This window comes from Lethenteron reissneri, chromosome 48 (genome assembly GCF_015708825.2).
Source record: "Lethenteron reissneri isolate LAM-NWPU_2019-01 chromosome 48, ASM1570882v1, whole genome shotgun sequence".
NCBI classification, from domain to species: Eukaryota; Metazoa; Chordata; class Hyperoartia; order Petromyzontiformes; family Petromyzontidae; genus Lethenteron; species Lethenteron reissneri.
In genome coordinates, this window is record NC_083826.1 from 554,415 (window position 1) to 581,088 (window position 26,674).

The window sequence follows — 26,674 nt, forward strand, 5'->3', positions numbered from 1 at the left end:
TGATTTTACTGTGCCCGTGGGCTGTTTAATTTCACGAATATTAAAAACGTTCACAATTCTTCCTTCTTTAAATCATCCGTTTTGTTTGAAGGTTCTTCCATCTTCCCATCCTGAAAAATAAAACAAGAGCTCCAACCGATGATTATACGCAACGCAATCTCCCTTGAAGATGATAATGAGCTGACAAGTGTCGTCTCACAAAGGCACGTGGTTATTGATTCTCAGTAGGCTGGCTTTGCATTATTCAATGTAACTGACATTGATCCAGCCGTTGTCCCTAAAACAGATACTTTATCGTGTAATTAAAAGTTGTATTGATATATCACAAGAGGCGAGATTAAATTGCTTTGATTAACAAAAAACTCGCACTAACTGTAAAATTGGCTCAAATTTAAGCCTCATGTTTTAGGACAGTTCATGAACGAAGTGCACTAATGAAAGAGTGATTGTATAGACCACAATATTAATGGTTCTTTTATAGCCCATGTTATATACACTGTCCATTATGTGATATATGTAACCGAGTTTAAGGGTTGAGGTTCGAATCAGGTTTAGAACAAAATGTAGAATTCAGGAATACCCGGGTCAGGGCTGGGGATGGGTTTAATATCAGGGGTTAGAGTTAAGGTCATAGTTAAGGTTAGGGCTAAAGTTTGGTCACATATTTACGGTTAGGGTCAGGGTTAAGGGTTGAAGTGAAAGTTAGGCTGACTGTGTTAAGTTTATAATTAGGGTTAGTGTACAGGTTAGAGTGACAGGGTGATTTTAAGTCCTAAGTTTCATGTAAAGGTTAATATCCAGGTGAAAATAAGGGTTATGGTCAGGGTTATTGTCAAGGTTAGTGCTAAGCTTATGATTCCGCTTGGCGTAGTAAGGGCTTTGGCTAGGGTCAGCATTAGCATTAAGCTAAGAGGGCTCGGTCCAGGGTTCGGGTGGGGTCAGGTCCAGGCTGTCGCAGCGCGTTAGTGCTCACCGTGTCACCGCTGCTCTGGACTTGGCCTCCACTCTCCAGGAAGCTCGTGAAAGCCTCCAGAGTCCTCGCCCCCGTGTAGTTGATTATCTACACCCAAGCGCAGCAGCAGCAGAAGAGGAGGAGGAGGCACACACGAGTGGCTGGGCACGAGGCTGAGAAGCATGAACCGGGATCTGCTGTAGGTGTTGGTGCCGCTGTTTTTATTTTGACTGCATTGTATGTCTGTTTAACTTCTTTCGCACCATACGTAGCCAATCGTGCTAATCGGAGGTGCGGGGAAGGGCAACAAACTAAACACATTTCATTTATCCTAAGATAAAATCACCTGGAATGCACCCAATCTCATCAGATCGCGGAAGCTAAGCAGAGCTGCGCTTGGACTGTGCTTGGGGCCACCATGACAGGTTGCCACAGAGTTTGCAGGGCTTCATGGTTGGCAGCAGAGGGCAGTGCAGCAGCTTGCATCGTCCTGTACTTCTATGCTACCTACCATCAGCAACCCTCACTGACCAGCATGGTGAAGTATGGTAAAATAACCCCCACAACCCTCAGGGTAAATATGATCTTCAGATAAAATTGTAACTGCCACTGGCCAAAAAATTCCAATACAGAAAAATGACCTGCAAATTACGCTGTTAGGATGACACATTGCAAGCATTGCCCCCTACTGAGAAAACGTGGCAAGACCCTCCCAAAAATGAGTCGTGAGACTTGTGAGGCTTTCCTGGGTAAACAAGCAAAGCCATAATAATAATAATAGCGTATACACGTCTCAAATAAAGTGGGCAAAAAGGAGAGTAGTCTCGAGCACAGTTTAGCTTTTCAATTTTGTTACTCTCATTTGTTGTAGATATAGAACAAAGTAAAGGTGCAGCCCTGCAATTGCTTGCTCATGCCACTGCTGACAGGATACCCTCAACTCGTTGGAGCTCTATAGAGCCCCTCCAGAAGGTGTGGTTGTACTACTTTTTCAGGTTCGCCATATGTCTTGGAAGAGGTGGGAGACCCACACTTTACCCCACCGCACTCGACTTGCCAATTAACTGCGGCGCATCGATTTCGAATGTTGGGTGGCCAGTGATGGGGGGATTTCAGAAACTTGTCCCAGGTGATCGAATCGGTGACCTCTGGATTGCAACTTAAGTATGCTTACCAACAGACCACGACCACATCCCTCCTTACTAAGTAATTCATCTTGGCGACAGTGGTGCACACCTGTAATCTTGCAATGTGGAGGCAACGGTTAATGTATCACATACGTTGTTGCAAAGCGCCCTTCCCATGGGTGTCGAGGTACCCTACCCTCTGGCTTTCCAGGAGGTGCAGCAAAATGTAGACTAATCTCCAACTATGCCATCTATGTGGGGTAGAGTTGCCCCCTCGCACATGTCGGTTGCCTCTGGGTGGTCCAGTGCCCTCCCACAAGTATAAACTCTCATTGCTTGGAAGAACTTGAGCATAGATTAAGAACCGCAGACTTTGGATAATTGTTGGGCACCTGTCTGCTTGCTGCCTTCCCGCTCGTCTGCAATCCTTTATTATCTCTTCAAAAGTGTGCGCGGTTAAAGCTGACTGTCACATTTCAAATACCGCTTTGCGTTGGCACCTCGGGATGTAATGCCTGATCACTGTTACATTGTTTTTATAGCTTTATTTTGGTGATTTTGAAAAGTTTTGGTTTAGCCATGTTTGTTTGTTGTAGTACAGAGTTAGCCTGATAACTTTTATCTAAATTGTCTTATGGTTGTTATTGTTTGACTTGCATCCCACTGGGATTTTTGCACACAGCGTTGAAATACGGTGCTTTTTCTGGAAGACTTTGCAGTTTTTTCCTGGATTTTTCTGTTGCGTGTAGTCACTTTAAGATGTTTCTTGTTCATGTTTTTGTTTGTTGCAGTTGCACCCGAGTCAAGAGCCGCATGGCTCACAGGGCTATACCTAATAAATGAAATGAAAAAAAATAATAGAGACGAGGATGATCTCACCTTCTTGCCGGGCCCAGCAGGGAAGTATTTGATTTTCGGGTAGCCCGGGATGTGCACGGCCGCCACTTCGTTTTTCTCGGCGTCCATCTTGGCGATGACGATGTTGTCGTGGTCCTTGTACTGGACTCCGAGCTGCTCCCACACGGGCGCCAGCTTCTTGCAGTGGTCGCACCACGAGGCGTCTACGGCACGGGCAGCACCAGCGCCGTGGCGGCGTGACGTGAACTCCCTCGCTTCGAATGAGGGCATGGGTTCGAACCCGACCCCAACACCTGCTTTATATTTGGAGTTTGCGTGTCTCTCTCCCCGTGCGTTTTGAGTATTTGGCTGCTATAACTTTCTACGTGATAAGCCACTTCGTTGAGCTATCACTTATAGTCAGGTAACCGCTGAAAAAGCGCTATATAACTCAGTGAGCCTTACCTGATAAAAATAAAAAAGAGTTCAGTTTTGGTGAGAGCCGGCCCCACAACTCCGAGGTCAACATCTCTCTCGAGTAAACATTGTTGCCAATTTATTTTAGACAGCAGCAGTACAATGAGACGACTGTGTTATACTGGTTGCATCGTTGTTAGGTATCATCAGCACGGTATAGCCATGTTCTATAGCTGCTGCTTTGTCCATGTGAACAAGCCCTCCATGGTCACTGTGGGGACAGTTTGGCACTGCCAAACTATATGGACACCCTTACAAACAAAAATGTATATATCAAGGAATTTTCCAGGTGAAATGTTTTAAGGAGATAAATAAAACAAAAGCAACTTTTGCTATAAATAGGCTTTTTGTGCAAATAATTATTCCTATTTTTTTTCCAGCCTCCATGCACTTTATTCTGCCCGATGAGTTTCTTATCATTTACAGAAAGGATTGGAATTGATTGAAACAGTAGGGCGTTATGATCCGAGATGCCCATGTAGCTTAAGTGCTGATGCTGGTGTTTCCACCTATGATGTTATAAATACATAAATATATTGATTAATTTAATATAGTGACGTTCATGCAAATTTTATCTAACAGTTCCTGAGGAACCACAGACAAGCTGGAAGGCTTGTCCGATCATCTTTGCAGCAGCAGCTTTAGCTAACCATTGAACAAAGACGTTCACTGCATCGCGTGCTTTCAGATGCACTTCTGCGGCCGTCTGGAAAGCTCTTCCTTACAATATTAGAAAGCTACTGGAGATAGGCACTTTTAAAGCATATAAATTGGAAACTCAATTCTGCTGCTCAGCACGGCTTTGGGAGGTCTTCATTCATCAGTGGATAGTCATACGGCTGTACATTGTACAACTTTTTGCATATTAAAAAGAGTAACTTTTATTGCCCATGAAGCTGCTGGTACTGTGCACTATTTTCCTTCTTTATTGGCATACACAATCTATTTTGTTCAAGCAGCCATAATAAATGATATCATTAAGTTATTACTTAATCCAAAAGTGCCATTTCTTGTGACTTAGAAAATGTGTATATAGACATCACGTGTAAAAGCAGTTGATGAGGTGAATGCGCTTTGGACTCACAGAATTCAACAAACACGTTTTTCGTTTCGTCAAACACCAATTCGTCGAAGTTTTTCCCAACCAGCACCTTGACCGGCCGCTTGTCCCAGTCCTTGGGGATTTCCTGCGATTTCGAGAAGGGCTGCACGACGGCAGCAACACAACAGACGCACGCCGAGCACGTTCCGAGGTTCGTTTGGGCGATCGCTACACCGCCACACCGTTCCCACAGCCCGTAAGCCTGCCTTAGAGGCTCTTCCCGCGCCTGCCATCAGTGATTGACAATATCCCAGTGGCAGGCCTAGAACACCTCGGCCCAATTACTTAGGGCGGACGCGTGAGCGAGCCAACGCGCGACCGGAACGCGCTTCTGTGTAGGTCACCTATGACGCGTTCGGTGTGTCAGCTGTCGGGGGATAAAAATACGGGGATGAGCGGGAGCCCCTGGTGAGATGTAAACGTGGGGAAAAGGTCGACAGTCTCCAAAGCACCAGAGCTAGACGGCTTAAATCGATCATCTTCAGACCTTTGAACTCTTTGTGCTCGGTTTGGTCAAATATTTCTGAAAGTCCTCAGCTGGCAATCATGATGAATGGCATCTGAAATGTTGAGAAGAAAAGGTGCAGCCCTGCAAGTGCTTACTCACGCCACTCTTTCAAGTATCTTAAATCCCTCCTCCCTCCGATTCTCTCCACCCAGCGGTCTAAACGGGTGCACCGCCGTTAGTCGATCGGCAGGTCGTGTACATTACGATAAGCCACTTCGTTGAGCTATCATTTGTGGCCAGGTCGCTTCTGAAAGAGACACTAATAGCTCAGTGGGTTTTGCCTGTTGTTGTAACTTTCTGACCCGCCCCTCCCGACATCTGTGAAAAAGAGCTTTATAGCTCATCGGATTCCTCCAGTATAAATAAAGATTCTGATTCTGAAAGTGTGAGTACTGCCACCTCTTCACGACGTCTGACCAACGTGAAACATTTGACCAAACACCCTCTGGAAGGAGCCTCTCGATAACCGACTCTAATGGAGGCCCGTCTGCCAGCACTACAGTGAACGAGCAATTGCAGGGCTTCGCCTTTACCCTTGTGAATACACTCCAAGTCAGTGGTTCCCAACCTTTTTTGTTGACTGTACCCCCTTGTTGAATTTAGTTTCAACCGAGTACCCCCCTGCCTGACCCAACATGGTTCTGAGAAATAAAAGTATGATTAATGTACATAAATATTTTATCCAATTGTTCATTTTGTGAGGTATCCTAACTAGCTCGTAACTGCTAGTAACTGCTAGTAACTGCAAGTGAATACAACAAAATTCAATGGATGCTCTGCACACATGACGTCATTTGTTCGCGCTCGCTGGTTACTCTTGGAAACCACATTGTGTACGTTCAATGAGTTTATAAAGGTATTTGATATCGTCCTAGGTCACTATATGGATTTAAATCGCCTCACGTACCCCATGAGACATTGCCACGTATCCCCAGGGGTCCACGTACTCCCAGCGGTACGCAGACACCCCAGGGCTGTCCGCCTACTCCCAGCGGTCCGCCTCGTAACGCCCGAGAGGCTGGGCGGCACCGGCGCGGACTCACCTTGCTGTGCTCGTCCAAGTAGTCCTGGCAGAACGAGGTGATGTTGGCGGTGGTGAAGTCGCTGAAGGACGGCACGCGCTTCACCATGTCCTTGTTCACCTTGAGCAGGCGGATCGCAGGCAGCTGCGCCCCGTCCGTCAGCTCGAACAGATCCAGCACGTTGTCGTTCTCCGGCACCGCGCTGTTCAGCAGCACAAACAGGATCTGTCCACAACACAAACCGGGAGGGGACTCTTAGAGCCGGCTGGGGACATCCACATAGGTAAAGCAGGGGGGGGGGCGGGGATATCTAATTATTCACAAAATCGATTAGTCCTACCAATTATCGGTTCCATTACAAGACTAATGATGAAAATAAACAATTAGCATTTATTTGGCATCTAAATGCATTACAAGATGATGTATAGAACGATGGGATGTGGATATCCTGGGGAGAGGAGGCATATCTAATGAATAGAGGGAACGCGACAGACAGGTGAAATAGAGGAAGTCCTTGAGGCTGGACTTGGACAGGAGCAGGGAGTCGAAAGCACGGGTCGCTGCGGGGTGCAGTGTCTTAGAAGACGTGGCTGTCCAGGCACGGGCGTGCTTGCTGCTTCTCAACCAAATTAAAACTAAACTTTTTGTTTGTATTTTACCAGGTAAGGCCCCACTGAGCTCTAAAGTTATTTTTCAGAAGCGACCTGGCCACAAATGATAGCCCAACGAAGTGGTTTATCACGTGAAAATTTGTTGCAGCCAAATACTCTAAAGGCACGTTTCTAAATGTGGAGGGAAAAACTGGAGGACCCGGAGAAAAATCCACGCGACCACGGGGAGACATGTAAACTCTAAATATACAGACCTCAGGGTCGGTATCAAACCAGGCAAGGTAGTTAACATCTCACCACCGTGGCACCAAGGTGGAGAGATGGGTTTCACGTTTCTTCACTTTGAATACCCTCACGTGTATCCGGTGCGTGTGACACAGCAATGCAGTTGTTTTTTGCTGACTTTTGAGTCCGTGCCTGGCAGTATTTCAATCAATCTGTCGATCTTGATTTTACGTGCCAACATCGCCCTCAATAAAGTAGGCATCAAGTGCCTACTTTATTGTATTCGGTGGCTCTGTTGAGAAAGAGCGAACTGACGAGGAGCGGAGGCTGACGTGCCACGCTTCCACGCGGCTATGGACTTGCCTTGCCTCTGAAGGGAGGAGCAGCCGCCTTGAACTCCTCAAAGAGCTCAGGGAATCCGTCTGAGGAAGCGTTGGCGAACAGCAGGATGTGCACATCCACCAGCCCGCTGAAGAGCAGCGGGAACGCCTGCACCGTGCACCCACACAAGCCGACTGGTGAGCATTCACACCCATGGACTATTCTAGATTTGGAGTTTTCGTGACTGCAAGGATCCATACTCTTTGGTTCTTTTGGTAAAGTCACGTAGGTGAGAAAATAAAAAAATAAAAAAATAGAAATAACTAAATTAAATTAAATCACGACGTTTCGATTGCAACACAAGCAATTATCATCAGGTGTGGAGTTTATATAAACTCCTTAGCCCCGGCATTTCTCCCACTTTAGCAAAAATGTTCTGGCTGTGATTTCCACACCTGATGACGATTGCTTGTGTTGCAATCGAAACGTCGTGATTTAATTTAGTTATTTCTATTATTTTTTACATTTTATTCTTATTTTTTTATTTTTTGCTTTCTCACCTAAGTGACTTTACCGAAAGAACCAAAGAGTACCCATGGACTACTGCAGTATGGGACTTAAACATAGATAAGGGTGCAGCTCTGAAATGTCTTGCTCGTGCCACTGCTGGCAGAAGGACCTCCGCTAGCGAGTGTCTACCACGCACGGTGGCCAGATGTCTTGGAAGAGGTACCCACACTTTACCTCACCACACGCGACCGATTGGTCGACTAACTGGTGTACCCATCTCTACTGTACTGCTGGGTGGACATTGGGCAGAGATTGGTGGGGGGGGGGGGGGGGCTAGGCAAGACAGCGGATTTAATAATCCTGCTTTTTGTTTCAACTGCCACGACGGTTACCTCTGGATTGCAAGTGCAGTGTGCGAACCGTTGTACCACAGCAGCATCCATCCCATGTAAAACTGTTTTTGTCTATTTCTCAAGATTGGAATTTATCCTAATGAAGCGCAGAGCCAAATTTGATAGGATGAGTTGTCGTGTAGTTATTGGTGCCTGGACTGAGACCATTAACTTCCTATACCTGAGCACCCAGTTTCATCATAGGTAGCTGCCCGAATTCCAACTTGTGATATCAGCAGTACTGGCTCAGTGCTATGACCCCTGAGTCACCAGGCCTTCTTGGATAATATCATTAATTTGTGGTAAAATAAAGAAAAAACATCTTCAGTAAAGTGAAATTAACAAAATAATTATCCCCCCCCCCCCCCCTTAGCAAAGAAACACAGTGGGCCCACGCCTGTGAGGGACATGTTTGTATTCTTTTTTCTTGGCGCCAACCGACGAAACTCAAGTGCTTGTGACGCGACGGACGCGGATGCCGGGCAGTCACGGCACCTCGTCCGAGTAGGTGACGACGGACGGGAGCTCCTGCAGCTGAACAAAGCGCAACAGCTTCTCCCGCTCCACCTGATCCGTGAAGACCACCTGGCCCTCGTCAAACTGTCGGCAAACCGACCACGGGGGGCGGGGGGTCAGGGAGTCGCTCAACAACAACAACAACAGCAACAACAACAACAACAGCAACAACAGGAAACAACAGTCGTGGGGAGCGGGAGGGGGGCACCACGGCTACCCACAACGCATTGCGCTGTCACCAGAGCAGCCGGAAAGCGAGACGCGAACGGGCGGTGAGGGTTAAACCGCGGAGGAGAAGATGCGGTTCACACCTCACCGAGGGCCGAACATCATCATCATCATGACCTCACCGAGGGCCGAACATCATCATCATCATGACCTCACCGAGGGCCGAACATCATCATCATCATGACCTCACCGAGGGCCGAACATCATCATCATCATGACCTCACTGAGGGCCGAACATCATCATCATCATGACCTCACCGAGGGCCGAACAGCGCTTTCAAATACCCAGTGCTGAATTTCGGAGCGGGAAGGTCCGGAACGCTGACCTGGGCATTATTTTGGCACGCCACATCCATCTCGCCTAAGTCCGTGCATCTAGTTTGTATCATTCTGTTCATAGGATGATAGGTAACTATGGATAGGCGCACATTGTACTGGAGTGGTATTACCTTATGACAATAATCGCTGCTCACAGCAGTGTTCCAGAAAGTATCGAGTGAGATATATTCTTAGGTTTTTTCGGTAAAGTCACGTAGGTAAAACATCAAAAATTAATAAAAAATAAAATAAAACAAAAATCACGACGTTTCGGAGGCAACACAAGTCTCCGTCATCAGGTGGGACCGTCACAGCCGGGTTAGCTGCATCAAGTGAGGCAATGATTCAAGATGTAATCCCTTAAAAAGGCAAGTTGAGGGGGAGGAGAGGGGGGGGGGCTCATCAGAATGTGGTAGCCAATGAATGGAACGCATTGGGAGGGGGAGGGGGGGGCGGGGCCAAAAGAATGCGCGTCGGCGTGGACGCTGTTGGTGTTGCACAACGCCAACGCAAATCTATAATTATCGAGTGAGACATTAAGCCCTGCAAATACCTTTTGGCGTGCAACCACAAATTCATACTCACCTCATGCTGAGCATCCCTTCCTTCCAAGTCTTCGCCATGCACTACTAGAGGCATCGTGAGGAGAAGATGCCTACTGCTCGACTGTTACTGGCTTCTGCCTTGCCCTATGTATGTATGTATCACTTATTCTTTGGGTCTTTCGGTAAAGTCTCGTAGATAGTAAAATAATAAAAATAAAACATAATAAAATAATTCTCACGACGTTTCGGCCACAACGCAAGCAGCCGTCCTCAGGTGGAGAACAGGTCTGTCGAGGAGACAGTCTGAATGACACGCCCCAGGCTTGGAGCGTCTATTTAAGCTGGGATGGAGGGGGGAAGAGCGCCTTGACAAAATAATTTGCATATCAAGAGGAATTTAGCATATTTATGGGAAGTGCAGATATGCGATTAGTACTACTTGTGAAATGCGTAGGAGGTTTTGCGAGGGGCTTAAAGTCATTATGCCCGTGCATTATGCAGGATTAGCAGCATCAAAGGGAGGGGAAAGGGGTAACATTAATAATGGGAAAGAATGTTAATAGTATGTATCTACAGTAACTAAACCACCACGTAAACAACTAAAGTATAAACTACACCTAATAAATGAAACTTGAAACTACATCGAAACTAGCGAGCAAATCACCTGGAGATAGTGAGATGTCCTTAATTGACGATACCAAGTGAGCTGAGTAAAGTACAGCTGATGTGGTCTTACCAATGAATGGTTGTAAGGTCTCAGACAGAAATCGGGCCAGTTTGTAGGTGGGTGAGTCAATGGGTGGTCTAGCAGCAGAGGGTTTTAAGGAAAACCGCTTGGTTGGTTCGATTAAAGATGTCGAATCGGTGATGATATTGTTGGTTTTCGTAGCGAGGCTGTTGGTGGAATCTATTTTAATTTTTGTATAGCTACCATCATTAAGCAGGTCCTGAATTTTGTTATTGTATGTGGTTTTGTCCATGGTGACTGTGGCATTGCTCTTGTCGGCTGAGAGGATGACGATGTCATGTTGCTAATAGGTGTCTTAGCGTTTTTGAGGATTGCAGTGAATTCCGATCTTGCCACGTCTGCAGTAATGTGTCCTAACCCCTTAAGGGCTACGTCAACCTGGGCAATGATATCATCCACTGGGATGTGTTTAGGGGTGACTGCGAAATTCAACCCTTAAGCTAGAACCCATTTTAGGCTGTCGGAAATTAGACTGTTACTCTGATTGATAACAATCTTGTCAACGTCTAACTTTTTAACGTGGGGATCTGGCTTCTTCTTGGAAAAGAGGTTGAACTTGGAAATCGGGTTATCTTTGCATTTAACTGACATTGAGGCGGCTGGACTTCCTATGTAGAACTTCTTTCGCACCGTACGTAGCCAACTGTGCTAATCGGAGGTGCTTCTGTCGTTTCCTAAAATATTCCATTGCTCACCTTCTTGAAGAGCACAATAGAGTCACTTGAGACGCCATATTTCGCGAAAACCTCTTCGCTTGATGTGACGCCAAATGGCGCCTCATCATATGTGTCGGCGACCTCCATGAAGGTCTTCAGGTCGCGGCTCTCCGTGTCCTGCACAGGGAGGGGACGTGAGTTAATAGCCCGCTCCTCCGATTAAGATGGTTGGCTACGTATGGTGCAAAAGAAGTTCAACATACACACATACAAGTGGCACCCTCGGTGGTATCACCACCACTCACGATTCAGGCTTTGATGAGAGCCGGGATCTCCAATTATTTGCAAAATCGATTACTCAACAGATTGTCGGATCTATTACCCAGCTAATAAGACAATACAAAAATAATCGGGGGGAAAAAATCAAGTTTCAACTTCTTTTCTATGTGTGCCGCTGGACGGGAGGTGATGGGCGTGACTTGATGATGTCATTTGCATTAACATCCGTGTCACGGCAGGCGTGGCTTTTAGGGGTGTCCCGCCTTGGGGATGGGCCCAAGCAATCGACCACCAAAATAAGTCATCCATTATAATTTTTTATCACTAAATCGACTTCATTGTCCAAATGCAAATTTCGAGTAATTTGATTGGTCACTTGTCCTTTAGTTAACAAACAGAGAAACCATTGGGATGCATTACGTCTTTTCCAATCGCGTTTTTGTAAATTGTATTGACAAAGGAAGAGAGCTCTTAATTTGTCAATAGATTTTTGGGGCAACCTTTAGAGACAGGGATGTGCAGTGGCTGCAGGCCAGGCAAGGCAATGGAGATCCACCTCAGGTTTTCCAGCCAAGAAATCCATGCAGCTTCGTGGGAGCACAGACTTTATGTGTGGGTTGCTGTGTCATGCACTGTGTATTGTGAGCGGTATACTCTGTGTTGTGTACTATGCGCTGTGTACTGTGTGTTGCGTGCTGTGCACTGTGACAGGTGCCGTGTGCCGCTCGCTGTGCATGATCCGTCCTCCTCCTGCTGCTCGCCTTGAAGAACCCCAGAAGCACGAGGCTGTCGGAGTCGATGAAGGCCTGGGCCTCCGCCGCGGTGGCCACGGTCACGGCTGGGGGCCCCGCTCGCCTCGCCGCCCACTTGGCCAGGGCCTCCGCTTCCCACAGGCCTGGCCCAGCGCATCCACCACACGCGGCGTGCACACCACAAGTTGCTCACCCCAAACCACGCTCGCAAGACAGGAGTTTAGTCTCGGTGCTCCCAACCTGCTTCTAAAAAAATCGACATTCAAAGCTTGCAATCGAGTGGTCAAGAATGTTGTGTTGAACATTTTATATCCCCTGACATGATTCGTAGTAGTAAGCCCTTATTTGCAGGCATTAAGGTCAAATTATTGCCAAATAAAAAAAACTGCACCGCAAATTACTCGATTAGCTGGTACATAGAAATCATTGCCCGCACTGTCATTCTTGCAAATGAGACGATCCTAGCCTCTTGAGGTCTCAGCTGGTTAAGCAAATGAACGTGGAGTCCACCAGGCTGAGACTACCATCATCTCGCTACACTCGAGACGCCGGTTTAAACGATTACCGGCAAAATAACAATAGCGGCAGCTCAGTGCCCTCACACTGGAGCCACCCAGCCATCCCTAAAGGTTATATTTTTTATACCCAAAAAGATTACAAAAAATAGTTTTGTTTTCTCTGGCAGGTTGCCAAGAGTCGAGCGAAGTCTGTCATCACTATTTTCATTGTCATTATGGGGCCCATTTGTAATCCAGCAATTTGAAGGCAAAGGTTGGTGGCTCACGCAGAATCCGTTGGGCTGTGAGGTGGGCAGAAAATTGCAGTGCAGCCTGAGGGTTCATGACCCCATGCGTGCGAGCCTCTTGAGTGTTATTCTCTCGTGCGAACCTGGGTTTCCTTGATCAACTCGACTTTTCTTCCACATAAAAACCACTGCTTAAAATGAATTGGCCGCAGATCCCAATGCAGGGCATACATCTTGAAATCAAGTAGAGGCTTTTCTGGATAAGCAAAGGACAGTGATATTATTCATCTTGATTTGAAGCTTTCTTGACTCTTTGGTTCTTTCGGTGAAGTCACGTAAGTAGAAAAAACAATAGATCATGACGTTTCGATCGCAACGCAATCAACCGTCATCAGGCGGAAGAAAGAGGAGGGAAGCTGCTGAGGCTGGCTGCTGCTTGTGAAGGTCAGAGATGGGCGTAGCCCCAGAGTCATAAACGAAGTGGGGGGGGGGCAGCGCTAGTCATGTTAAAGTGAGAAATTTGCAGGTAATATATACCGTGTACATGTACTGTGTAAGTGTACTGTGTAAATGTACCGTGTAAATGTGATTAGCAAGTAAATGAAGGCGCGCTGCGAGCCTACATTGACTTGCTAATCACATTTACACAGTACACTTACACAGTACACGTACACAGTACATTTCCACAGTACATTTACCTGCAAATTTCTCACTTAACCATCACTAGCCCCCCCCCCCCCCCCCACTTCGTTTATGACTCTGGGGCGACGCCCATCTCTAACCTTTAAGCATTTTTTATTTCGTTTGTGAAGACATGTCCACTTTTCTAATAACAGCATCCAGAATGCAATCCGTTGGTACACGCTGATACAGTAATATGATTACAAAACCGAGAACGAAGGGATGTAGTACAACCATAGTGAGTCGTTACTGCATTCAGCAATATGGTTACATTAATTGTGCTGTGCGTGTAACTCACTCCCCAACGCTGCCTGTGGGTGGCTGCATGAAATGTGAGTGCAGTGAGAAGTGACGATGACATTTATGAAGTGTTTATTCAGGTAGTAGTTTCACAGAAAATAGGTTAAATATATTGTTTTTATATAAGGAAAGTAATTCAGTATTAAGACTTATTTATTTTCAATTATGATTAAATAATCCATTTATTTAATTATTGATATATCCAAATTTCGTTTGGGAAACCCTCCACCACCCGACATAGCCAACACTAATTAAATAGTCACATTTACTAGCAATTAATGCTCCATCTATGATTGCTTCAGCGTGAAGTCTTTTTCCACGTGGGAAGAAGCAGGATTTCTTGGAGAAACTCTACACCAGTGAGGGGAGAATCCTGACACTTTATATCGGCAGGCCACAAGTAACAAAGTCTGAACATGTTCAGCCATAAGACGGTTCTACATAGGAAACCAAATAAACATTTTTATAGTAGAAACATGCATTTAGAGTATTTTGGCCGCTATACATTTCCATGTTATAATCCACTTGTTGAGCTATCATTTGTGGCCAGGTCGCTTCTGAAAAAGAGCCTCCGAGTTCAGTGGGCCTTACCTGCTAAGATACAAAAATAGTATTTAAAAAAAGTTCTAATAGGCAACGTTTAAGACAATCGTTTTTCTTCACAGTCCTCAGAGGCTGAGTGGCGACTGGGCTTACACACCATGGGCTCCTGAGCCCCCTCCTAAAGGCACCGCCTCTGTTTTCCAGTCCCTTCATGCATCATCCCTGCATGGTCCACCAGTCCCACTGTGCGCATCATCGTGGTCACCACACCCGACATTTGGAAATGGGATATGAACACCTCGTGGGCGGCGAGGTCTATTTGATTGCATCAAGAAAAACACGGTAAAAAGGTCGTTGCGGCGTATCGATGAACCCCACCTGCCCTTAAGCATGAGACGCGCGCTGTGAAGGTCTGTGGAGACGAGGTAGCAGACGAAACGAAGAAAATTATACATCGCAAATTTTGTCATCTTCTTTGGGCTTTTGTTGTGAGATGTGAGATAGTCGATCTGAGAGCGGAGTTTGTGCGGAGATGAGAAGCGCGCACTCCCAGATCGAGTTACGCGTGACGCCAGCTCTGCTCGGCATCACGTGACGTTCGCGTCCTAATCTGCTGTTGTGCTGGTAGCGTGCTTACGGTCGCGGTGGCGTGGCTACTGGAGCTGATGTGCCTGTGATCTGGAGTGTTCATGCCGCCACACACGCACGCATGTCGTGACGCACGAACTGTGAACGTCGGACGTGACTCGGACGAAAACGCCCAGAAATTGTTCTCGTGTTATTATTTTTTATATAAAATGTTCCCCCTTGTACGACACAAAGTCGCTCGTAAAAATAGGGGCAGATAAATAATTGCATTGTCAATAGGTAGTCAAATGAAAAGGATATTGTCCAGAATTGTAAAACCCACAGTGGTAATCTTTACATTTATACATCGCTTGCTTAAATGCCTAAGCATCTCAAAACGCCTCACATCAAATGTCATCTCCAACAATTGACGGAAACCCCCAGTGGCAGCTGTCCCTGCGTGGCAGACGGTGACTCAGCACGTGCCTGCAAGTGGCCATTAGTCTGCAAGTAAGAGGTCCACGATTGCTATAAATGAGACCATTTAATTTGTGTTATCATCACGATCATCAACCATGATCTATCCATTGCAGGATGAAGGCCTGCCGCCAGTGTCTTTCACAGGCCCTGCAATACAACAATCCACCTAACCCTTAATACAGAGCTTTATTGCAAGAAATGTGAACCAAATTCATCACTCTGAGGGTTAACCAGCATGCCACAGTCATTTGCGTGATTGCCAAAGTGTCCAAATATGCCCTGAATATTCTGTTCGCACGGTGCAGCGTCCTTGTATGTAAGGACGTTGAACTTCTTTCGCACTGTACATAGAAAACCGTGCAAATTGCAAGTGCGGGGGAAGAACAACAAACTAGACATAAACATCAATTCTAAAGAAATTAGTTTTCAATATAGGTGATTTAAAAGTGCATAGCTCCAGTGGCTTCCTAATATCAGAAGAAAGAGCGTTCCAGACGGCCGCAGAAGCGCATCTGAAAGCGCCGCAATGCAGTGGCCACCGCCTTTGTTCAACGGCTATCCAAAGCCGCCACTGCGAGGATAACCAGAGTGGTGATGGTTTATGCTCTTTGACGAGTTACTATTTTACTATTTATTATTTTACCTGTTCAGGCCCACTGAGCTATATAGTTATTTTTCAGATGCGGCCTGGCCACAAATGATAGCCTAATGAAGTGGGTTTCGTGTGGAAATTTATAGTAGCAGCCAACACTCTAAATGCGTGTTTCTAATTGTGGAGGGAAAACCCGGAGGACCTCGACAAAAATCTACGTGACCATGGCGAGAACATGCCAACTCCAAATATACAGCAGGTCCTAGGGTTGGGATCAAACCCACGACCTCCTGCATACTTGGCGAGGTAGTTAACTGCCACCGAGGTGCCCGGCTCACGACGACCCATCCTGCCATGGAAAAAACGAGGACAATCGTTGCATCGCTCCCTCTCGATCGTCGCTCCCTCGCGAGCGAGCGATAGTGGCCCATTGTGTGCCTGCTCGAGATCTGACGGCGAATTCAAAGTGCCCGCAGTGCGCTTCCAGCTTGCGCCGCCTCTATCGCCGATGGACAAGTCTCGGCTGTCAGTCATCGCCGGCGAGTGCAGGCTCCGACGAGAAATAACAATAAGAGAAAATCAAGGAGGTGCCATGTTTCACATTTATCAATGTCAGCCTTGTACGAAAGTTTAAAAATGTTATCGTGCTGGTCTTGTTTTCACGATCGTTTTCGCGATTGAATAGTTGGTTATCTTTAGCTCGGAACTTCAATTCGCACTGAATATTTTCCTGGCCGCTGGTAGACTGGAGTAGAAATTAATTCGTGATCCACACTCATGGTAAATGGTACACTGGATGTGGTGTGCCAGTTTGCCAAATATTATCCAGGCCACGAACCCAGATAGACGCAGCTGAAATGAAGCATGTCCCTGGCCATTTAGTGAAGCCTCGTTGTGGGGGTGACGGTAGCTGACTCTTGACTTAATTGGAGATCCAATGGGGGGCATGGAGCATGAGAGTTTTTTTCCCAAAAGGAGTTTGTGAGGAACTTTATTATTTAGCGACGTTTGGCTAAGTACGGTGCGAAGGAAGTGCAACATACATACATGCATACACCACCAGATTTAGAAATCTTGCGTACGTGAGTTTTATATTATAGATGTTATGTTTTAGCCATTACTAAGGTTCAAAGTTATCCTTTTTAATTAGTGCGCTATGAATCTAGCAATCTGAGTCGTGGCTAACATCAGTCGCAAATGATATATGAACCGGTTCTGGGTCCCCCTCGCTGCACCAACTGTCACTGACCAGTGCGGTGACGAATGGTCAAGCAACCCACAAGACAGAGTCGTGTGGAGGAGGCCTTGAGAGGCAGGGTCGACGGCTTCAGAGCACAGCGCGCTACCCACCGCACTACAATTCCACCCAAGAAACCTAAGATAACGCCACATCGGTTTGGCCCCTGTGTGTGCCCTGTGCGCCTTGCGCGCAGCGCACAAGGACGAGGCACGGAGTGACCAGGCGCCCTCGCGTCGTGCGCATGGGAAGCCGCGGCGGTGGCGGAGTGGCGGTGCTCACCGTGGTAGTGCCGGGGCTTGGCGCGGGAGCCTGGATCGAAGAGCAGGAAGTCGGGGTAGTGGGAGACGTCGAACTCGGTGGCGAGGATTGCGTGCGTCTCCCCGTCCAGCGAGCCGAGCCGCACCGGAGCGCCGCGCTCCCGGAGGAGCTCGACGGTCCGGGCAAGCTTGGGCGGCAACTCGGAGCACTTCTCGCAAGAGCCGGACACTGCTCGTGCCGAGACAGGGGTGGGACAGCAGGGGTTCAGATGCAACTGTTGTGTTACTCAAGTCCGGCAAGGTACACATGGGTGAAGACGGGTGTGTGTGCATGTATGGACCGTACGTAGCCAACCGCGCTGATCGGAGGTGTGAGGGGAAGGACAATAAACTAAACACAAAGCAGTTCTGAAGAAAGTAGTTTTCAATCTAGATGTTAGTGCAGAGCTCCAGTGGCTTCCTAATATTGGAAGGGAGAGCGTAACGCATCTGAAAGCGCGCGATGCGGTCACCGTATTTGTTCGATGGCCAGCCAAAAGCAGCTGCGAGGATGACCGTGCTTCACGTGGTCATGGTGTATGCTCCTTGACGACATCCCAGTGTGTCATCCTGTCCTGGTTTTACCAGGATTGGCCTTGTTTTGAGGCAGCTGTCCAGGCGAAATCTAAAAGTTCTCCTTGATCATTAAATATTAGCAGTTCAGGCTTTTGCCAGTTACATGTAGTTCTCCCATCTTCTGTTAACGTGAGATATTCTTCCCGTGACATGTCCCAGTTTTTTTTTATGCATCTCAGAGGTGGTAGCCCTACATGCATATCAATGGGCACCGGTGCTGTTTTCCTGCTGATAGATGAGGCGGGGTGAGACGCATCAGTCGTGTTACTCGTGTCCAGAGTTGACACGTGGACACGACATTTACACAGAGGCACGTCCGTGGAGAGGGGGGGGGGGTAATGTCACTTTCAAGGTCTTCTTCGGACGGCTGTGGAAGCAGTTGTAGTTTGATGTCGAGGTTTAGCGATCCATTCAACGGCTTCAGGTGAGGCCGAGTGAGAGTGGTCGCGATGCCACAAGGGAAGGATCTCGCAGGGCATGAGTTCAGCACGTGGGGCAATCATCGTCTGGCTTGGGTGGCCACAGTCTCCATTTGGGCTGCTCCTCACGCTCCACTTGTGGGGCAAGGGGCCGTACCTTCCCTCGCCTGTCCTCAAGTTATATATATGCTCCAAGCTTGTGTGCTGTTTCATTCAGACTCTGTCAGCCTCGACGGACCTGGTTTTCACCTGAGGACGGCTGCTTGCGTTGTGGCCGAAACGTCGTGAGAATTAATTTATTGTGTTTTATTTTTATTATTTTATTACTTCCCTTCTACGTGACTTTACCGAAAGAACCAAGAAGATGAATCCCTGCAGTCACGAAAGCTTTAAATCGAAAAATGTCCTCAAGTGTTCGAGGGTTGTCCAAGTTTCCCATGGAAGGTTGAACCCTGGGACTTTACCGCTCGGGTCAGTTACCAGGTTGCGATTGGTGGTGGTTGCAGCGAGTACGACTTATCTACTTAGATATATTGATAAGTGAATCTTAATAGTCACGTTAGAGCCAATTGACACTTGAATTTAAACTCAAACAGCACGGCTGAAATACAGCAAACCAGCACAGTGTATAACAAAACATTGTATAAAACACCATTTGAAACAACAGCAAAGTTAAGTGTACATATTTTACATAATGCGAATAATTAAACGTTAAATATTTAAGTGGGTAAAAGCCCATTGTGGGAACAGTGGCACGGTTGTTAGCGCACTGTGTTACAATCCTAGCAAGTGATAGCGAAAAGCCCCCACTTCACCACTGCGCACTGACCAGCGTGGTGAAGTAAACACCCCCACGATGGAAACAGTGCAGTGGATTGAAGAATGTCTGTATCTATATCTCTACATCAACCCAAGCCTCCCCTAAATCACGTGACTTCTGTGTAGCCACCCCCACTGGATCCCTCCCCTCTCGACACCCGCTGTGAAAACAGACGCGAATCTACGCAGCTCACTGCTGCTCGCTCCTCCTCTCCCCTCTCTTTCCTCCCCCGTCTCCCGTCGCCACCGACACCGCGTGGCCCGGTGGTTCCTTCTCCCCTTCCTGCACCCGGCGCTCCTTCCTGCTGCTCGTCTCGAGCCGTGCCCTCCGTGTCCGTCTTGGGAAATTTCATTCCGGCATCATTTCCCGTGTTTTTCTCATTTTCCATCCGTTATATCCTTATTTATAATTCTCTCATCGTGGTATTTCACACGTAGTTTTATATACATTTAATTAAGAGCCCAATAAGATAAGAAGCGTATTTTTTCAAAGGAGATAGTGATTTATCCCAGTGTCTGAAAGGAAATCAATCAACCCAACATATTCATGATTACAGATTGTGCTGTCGGATCCACCATTCAGACGATACGAATATAAACGCCGTCAACATCACGTTACTGTCGTTCGCATCACGTGTTTATGTTCTGCACGAAGGAATATGTTTGGCTTTTCCAGGTCTCCCTTGGGTGAAAGGCATTCAATCAAGAAATATCAAATACGTTCAGAGTAAACATTGAACAGAAAATGTATTGCTAATAATTACCTAAAATACTAATGAAACACAATACAACTGTACCTGTAAATTTGTATCACTTGTGCAAACGTTTAAGCCACGTTGCACAGAATCAGTGGTTAGATTCCTACCACAGTTGGACGGCGATTTTACGAAGAATTTCCTAAGCGTGCAGTTTGTCGTAAAATAAATGTTTAAGATCTTGTGGCGTAATTGACAAGAGTGAGTCCTTGTGTGCCAGGGGAGCACCATTCCCAGCTCAGACATGTCTCGAGCGAATTACTAAAAGGGTTGAGGGGTGGAGCGGTAGCACAGTATGTAGCACACCACGCTCGAACCTGGCTGACCCGAGTTTGATTCCTGTAAATGACGAATGTCGGTGACGAGCGTTATGTGAACCGGGTCTGAGCCCCCCACTTCTCCCAACCAGCACTGACCAGTGGAGTGAAGTATGGTCAATCAACCGCCCTCTCCACGACCCACACGGTGCAGGGAGGCTGTCATCTGGCAGGGGATTCACCAAGGGCTGGACGAAGATTAACACTTTCATAAATGTTGCCGTGGGACGATACCTTCGGGGGCTTCATCTCTCACTAGATATTTTCCATAACGCTGCAAGGCTGGATTGGAGTAGGGATTACTGGCATACGGCACTACCACTAGAATACAAAGTATGCCAATCCATGATAACGACAGTAACATTGTACATGAGTGTCGTGGTGGAGAACGTAAATATTCGGTTCTATATTAATCTATGTAATATATTCTACGTGATTGTATCCTGTGTTGCTATGTGTAATCTCCTAAACAAGTTTTAAAATATATATTATTAAAAATAAATATTATATATATAATTTAGAAATAACACGCGAAATAATTGCAAAGCACAGCGTTCCAGACTGTTCCAGCTGAAATTAAGCACTTGCGATCTCTGAGCGTGTTCACCTTGGTAATAGCTGCAGGTAAACGGAGTTTAACACGGGCATGTCTACTGAAGGTGTGTAAAGTTCACTCGTGTTTTTCAGCGCAAAAAAAATTACATCGTACTTTTGTACATTTCTGTACGAAGGCCGCAGGAACGCTCTGAACTTTAAAAAAATGATAGTGCGTAACAAAATCACGAGTGGCATATTTTACATTCTGGCAAAAAGATTTCCACAACAATGCATCGCCTTGAATAATCTGCAGGCCTCCATTTGACATTCTCACGTGTCATTGTTTTGGCAACACCTTGAAACAAAATTGCATAATAACACTGCTTAACAATTTGACTTATTCTATTAAACACACCGTGTTGTTATCAAAGTGTCCAAATGTGTGAAAACACACGTGTTTGTGTGTGAACACATAGAAACGTGCCACCTCAACGTAGAATAAACCGACGGATGTTCATCGAGCACATATAAATTCAACGCACAATGTCAGGCACACGTGGAGCCCTTTGTCAATCCACTGCTGGATGAGCGCAAGTCTGTACCATAACCTCGTTTAATGGGTTGCGGGTTGGGGGGGGGGCGTGCAATAACCCATGGGGGGCAGGGGCGGGGGGCACAATGCAGTCAACATGAAGAAAACTAGATTTGAAGCTTTCGTGACTGCAAGGATTCACACTCTTAGGTTCTTTCGGTAAAGTCACGTAGGTAAAATAATAATAATAAAATAATAATACATGAAAATAACTCAATTAAATAACGACGTTTCGGAAGCAACACAAGCCTCCGTCATCAGGTGTATTTATAATAATTTTATTTTATTATTATTATTTTACCTACGTGACTTTACCGAAAGAACCTAAGAGTATGAAGGAAACTTTAAACAAACGTTGCAACACTGACCAGAATGAGTCACGATACGATCTGCTTGTGTCTATCCTGCATTTTAGTTGTCCTTGCATGGTCGGCTACGTACGGTGCGAAATAAATTCAGCTTACATAACATTCGGCTCCAGCTCCCCTCCCACTGTGTGTATGACGAACGCATGTCGACTATGAGAACGAACGGATTAAAATACGAGATCATTGGGGCAAAAGAGAGAGGGGGGGACTTCAGAGTGGAACAAGGGCACCCATAGGGGAAGGGACAAGCGAGGAGCAGAGCTCATTCACACAACCGCCAACCAAAACCCAAGTCTCAGAAAAAGTCCAAATTCATCTGGAACAGATATACCGTGATGTGACCACAACATCACGCTTCACCATTCGACTTGATGATCATCGTGATATTGGTTTTCCATAACCTTTCATTTGTACCCGCATTTTAAATGTATAGTTTTATTATTTTTGCTGCATTTCCACTTTGAATAAAGAGTTCATTTACAACTACAGTTCACTCAACACGAGTTTGCCTTAAGTCTTTATGAACATTGCAACCGAGCATGCTTATAACGCACGTTCTGTCAGTTATAAAGCCCTTTTATCATCTGCGCACACCTTGTGCCGCACAGGGACAGCTGCCAACTAGGGGGTTCTCTGGGCTAAACTGCAGTGGGGCATTGGAATATTTGAGATGAGATGTAAGGTGTTGGAGTTGCGACAAAGAGGCCGACACAGCTCAGCGATGAGGGTCACTGGCGCGGCATTTCTTTTGGAGCCGGTTCGGAGGTGCCACGTCTGGCTGTGAGAAGTCAGCCAGGTGTTGTCCCGGTGGTGACGAGCTGAGGTGTGTGTTGTGTGTGTGTGCCTGTAACCGGCTGCGCAATGCTGTGTGGAAGCTACCTGGTCTGTCGCACAGCACGAAGCTTCGGGTCTTCTGGGCCAGTTATGCCCTCCTTTATCTATGCTTGTGAAACGTGAACCCCTCTAATGAATATCTGCGCCGGTGAGAAACATTCAGGCTGGCATGCCTACGGTCGATCCTAGGTTTAACCAGGTTGGATTGTGTGAGGAGCTCACAAATCCTTGAAAGATCTGGACACATTCCCATCAGTGAGCTCCTCCGGCAGGCAAGGCAGCGTTGGCTGGGTGATGTAGCCCGCATGCCCAGTCGGCTTCTGTTTGGCCGCATAGAGGGGGCTAAACGGGCACGAAATGGGCTGGAGAAGAGATGGACTGATGCGGTACGGGAGGATGTGGAAATGAGTGGATCTTCCGACGACTGGTACCAGCAGTGTCAGGATCGGCCTCTGTGGAGGAGGCTCGTGAAGGACGCTACTGGGCAGGCAATTGGAGGCAGACGCTCACAACAACGAGCGGAGAACCGGGCGGCTAAAATACAGAAAGTTGGCACAGTAGGGGGTACAGCTGGTGCATTTACCAGTCATCTCAGTCAGCCTAACCATGGTACCTGAGTCTGTCCCGAGGCCTCCTGTCAGCGAGCTTTTGACACTTCATGTGGCCTCAAAGTGCACCTGGCCTGGCACAGGCGCCGTGGTGACGTCACCGTCACTTTGTGGCGAATGGCGGGGTTGTAGGTGTTGGCAGTAGGGAGTGGTAGTGTAGCGCTTAGGGCACTGCCCTCCGAACTGGCCACCTGAGTTCGAATCCTGCTCACGGCCAACACCGGTGAGGATTATCTCAATCAGTCATGGGCCTCCCGTAGGTCGACTCAGCCTCAAATGAGTACCTGGTGCGGTATATATATCCACTAGGGAGACAAAGGCGGCCGAGCGTGGTGCTGGCCAGCCACCCCCTCGTATGCCATGCCGGCTTCATTATGTCGTCGCTAACTGCTTGCCCCAACGGTCTATCAAGGTGACACGGGGCATCTTTGTCTGGTGTACCCACGCCCCTGCCCGCTTCATGGCCATGGCGTCACCGATAAGCCATCGCTGCCGCTGTCGTTTCAGTCACCGTCGATCGTGGGCAGGAAGGTGTCACTCGTGAGCCCGAAAGGGGCTAAACCGGTGGCTTAAACCACCTTCATGCTATGGCGTGGTCCCGTGCCCTCCCTCCTCCAGCCCCCCACAGCACAACGAAGGTCACAAAGGCCACAGCATCCTCTATACTCCACTTGTTGTTCACTCAAAGAAGCCTCATCGAGTCTCAAGACTCTTGTTCAGGAGGAGGGTCCTGCCAAGATTTCGCAGGAGGAGATGTTGAAATTGTGCGATCCCAATTGAGTAATCTGGAGGTAATCGTTCCGCATTGGGAAGTGGCATCGTGTGCTTGAGGTTTCTTTGTTTGGCTTTCATCGAGTCAATGCGGCGTTAGGGTTGGGCAGGCGAGGGTTGATGCATCCAAAGTAAAAAAAAAGTTATTAATTCGCCAGCACTTTGTCAATGCAGCCGCATAAAAGCCTATCCACACCTTGTCGGTCACGGTGTCAGTCACGTCCATTGTGAACCCGTAATATTTTGGCACAGCATGGTGTCCTAAGATGTTTTGAAAGGTTGAAGGCTTTGTTTTAATGGTGCTGACATTAGCCTGCCTCGAATGTTCGTGCACTGGCGGAATGGGTGACTGCACAACCCCTCAAAACCCCACACGCCCAGGCCAGCACTCATCAGCAACCCCGAATGCAACCTGTGGATCCATTTCACGAGATATCTCCTTACCGTCAGCACTCAGCCCTCCGATCAGTACGCTTGGCTACGTGCGGTGCGAAAGAAGTTCAACATACAGCCGCAGATGTTGCAAGAGCGGGTCGGGTGACAGACATCCTCCTCGCGAAACCGTGCAGTGTTTTTTGACATCTATAGCAACATCAGCAACTGAAATTATACTTTACAAGTTTCATTTCCCATAGCAAGGGGTGGGGGTGGGTGAGAGGGAGGGAAGCGGATATTGGCGATCGTGTCGTGGGAAAAAGGCGACATCTGTCTCAGTTTGACTTTAATGAAGTCTGTGTAAGTTTCACATTTCACTTGAAATCTGTCACGATGCCAGCCCCATCCTCCCCCCTGGAACAATACCAAGCAGCGATTGAGCCTGCACAGAGCTGCTTAGATGGTGACCACGGGGGAGGGGGAGGGCACACAGCAGGAGTTGATGTGCAGCTGTGAGCATGCATGGTGCGTGAGCAGGCAATGGAGCAACACCCATCGACTTGTATATATGTTGAATTTCGTTAAACTATCATTTGTGGTCAGGTCGCTTCTAAAAAAATAAGCTAATAGCTTAGTGGTTTTTACCTGGTAAGAAATAAAATAGTTTTATTTGTATATGTGTTTTAAGCGATTTGTTTACATTTCCTATACTTTGCACTCCTATTATGTTGTTGTATTGTTTGTTGTAACGTCATGACCTGCCCCTACTGGACATCTGTGGAAAAGAGCTTTATAGCTCATCGGATTCCTCCTCCAGTATAAATCAAGATTTTTATTCTTAAGTTAAGTGACACGGAATACGTCCGTGGGCATGGTGCTATGCTAAGTGCGGCGAGATACACGAATACGACTTCCCAGCGACGTGACATTCATGAGATGATGTCTGATTGAAAAGCTACTCTGCGATCAAGGAGCCTGGAGGCAGCACAATGGGAACCTGGAGTCAATCCAAGTGTGAACATCTCCAGCTGCTGCCTGCATTCACCCTTCAACTGCCAACAGTACAACTCTCGTCGCACGCGGTCTATTGATTTTAGCAGGTGGAGTGGTGGGGTAGTGGTTAGCGCACTGAATTTTATTCCGGCCACGTCTAACATCGTCAGTGGTGAATTATATCTCAACCAGCCCTGCCCACCCCCGTCTCATCGCCAACCTGCACTGACCAACGCGGTGAGGTATCGTCAAACAGTACCTCGACACGGACTTGGGGAGGCCTCCATCCAACAATGGATTGACAAGGGGTAGCAGCACACATTGCCCGCTGATTTGACCAGGTCCCCCTTGTGAAACGTGCGTTGTCTCAGTGGGCTGCAACCTTTTACTCTGACAGATTGATCGATGGAAAACAAATCAAGATATAAATATGGACTGCCCCAGGGTCCTTCTTGAGGTATTTGGCCAGCTTCATATCGTATTTTTATCTCACTTTATCTCCTGGGTATATTTCAATTGCGCTATCGGTGTCATACCTTGAGAAGGTAGACATTTCAATTCGGGAATTGTCTGCGACAGAATCGCAGCCGAAGGAGCAACGTGGCATGGAGACGGAGCGATGAGATCAGTTTATGCGGAATATTGAGATGGTTTGTGACATTGCACTTGGTGAATGGGATAACGTACAGAAGTGGGTATATAATACCCAATGATAAAGATCATTATGACGGTACCGGTATTGGTGGTGGTTGTGATAATGATGATAATGATGGTGGTCGTGGTGATGATGATTGCAATGGTTGTGGTGGCGGTAGTGGTGATTATCATAACAGTGTACTGATAATGATAAATTAATCTATGGCACAAAGCACTCACCAAACGCGACGAGGAGGTAATTGCCATCCCTCTCCAGCGCTTCGGAGAAGTTGTCTTGCGAGAGGATGAGGACGCCCTCCACCTCGGGGACGTGGGCCTTCACGTTCGCTGCGGCCGCCAGCAGCAGCAGGAGCAGCGACGCGAGTGACTGAGGCGGTCATCTCTCAGTCTCTCTCTCTCTCTCTGCAAGGGAAGGCTGCTGTCGCGAGTCTCGTGGTCGATCGATCCTCCCGGTGCCTCCTGGTGCCGCAGGTGAAGGGTGAC

The 26,674-nt window shown here is 47.3% G+C and overlaps 1 protein-coding gene across 1 annotated transcript; it reads right to left on the bottom strand.

Moving 5' to 3' along the window:
- Positions 1 to 26,657, bottom strand: LOC133354757 (protein disulfide-isomerase-like). The gene is made up of 11 exons (XM_061571845.1): positions 26,411 to 26,657; positions 17,554 to 17,760; positions 12,136 to 12,269; positions 11,135 to 11,272; positions 8,580 to 8,684; positions 7,225 to 7,350; positions 6,047 to 6,250; positions 4,478 to 4,598; positions 2,959 to 3,140; positions 974 to 1,060; positions 1 to 110 (listed from the first exon to the last, which is right to left on the bottom strand). The coding sequence occupies exons 4-11, from the start codon at positions 11,240 to 11,242 to the stop codon at positions 51 to 53; spliced, it is 993 nt and encodes a 330-aa protein (XP_061427829.1). The 5' UTR covers positions 11,243 to 11,272; positions 12,136 to 12,269; positions 17,554 to 17,760; positions 26,411 to 26,657; the 3' UTR covers positions 1 to 50.
- Between the last annotated feature and the right edge of the window lie 17 nt (positions 26,658 to 26,674).

What these genes read in the sequence shown, in the direction of transcription:
- LOC133354757 (XM_061571845.1), bottom strand. Translation starts at nt 11,242, where the DNA reads ATGGAGGTCGCCGACACATATGATGAGGCGCCATTTGGCGTCACATCA. An exon ending in AAACGTGTTTGTTGAATTCT is followed by an intron (nt 3,141 to 4,477) that starts GTGAGTCCAAAG and finishes CCCGTGCCGTAG; the next exon opens with ACGCCTCGTGGTGCGACCAC. An exon ending in CTGCTGGGCCCGGCAAGAAG is followed by an intron (nt 1,061 to 2,958) that starts GTGAGATCATCC and finishes GCTTGGGTGTAG; the next exon opens with ATAATCAACTACACGGGGGC.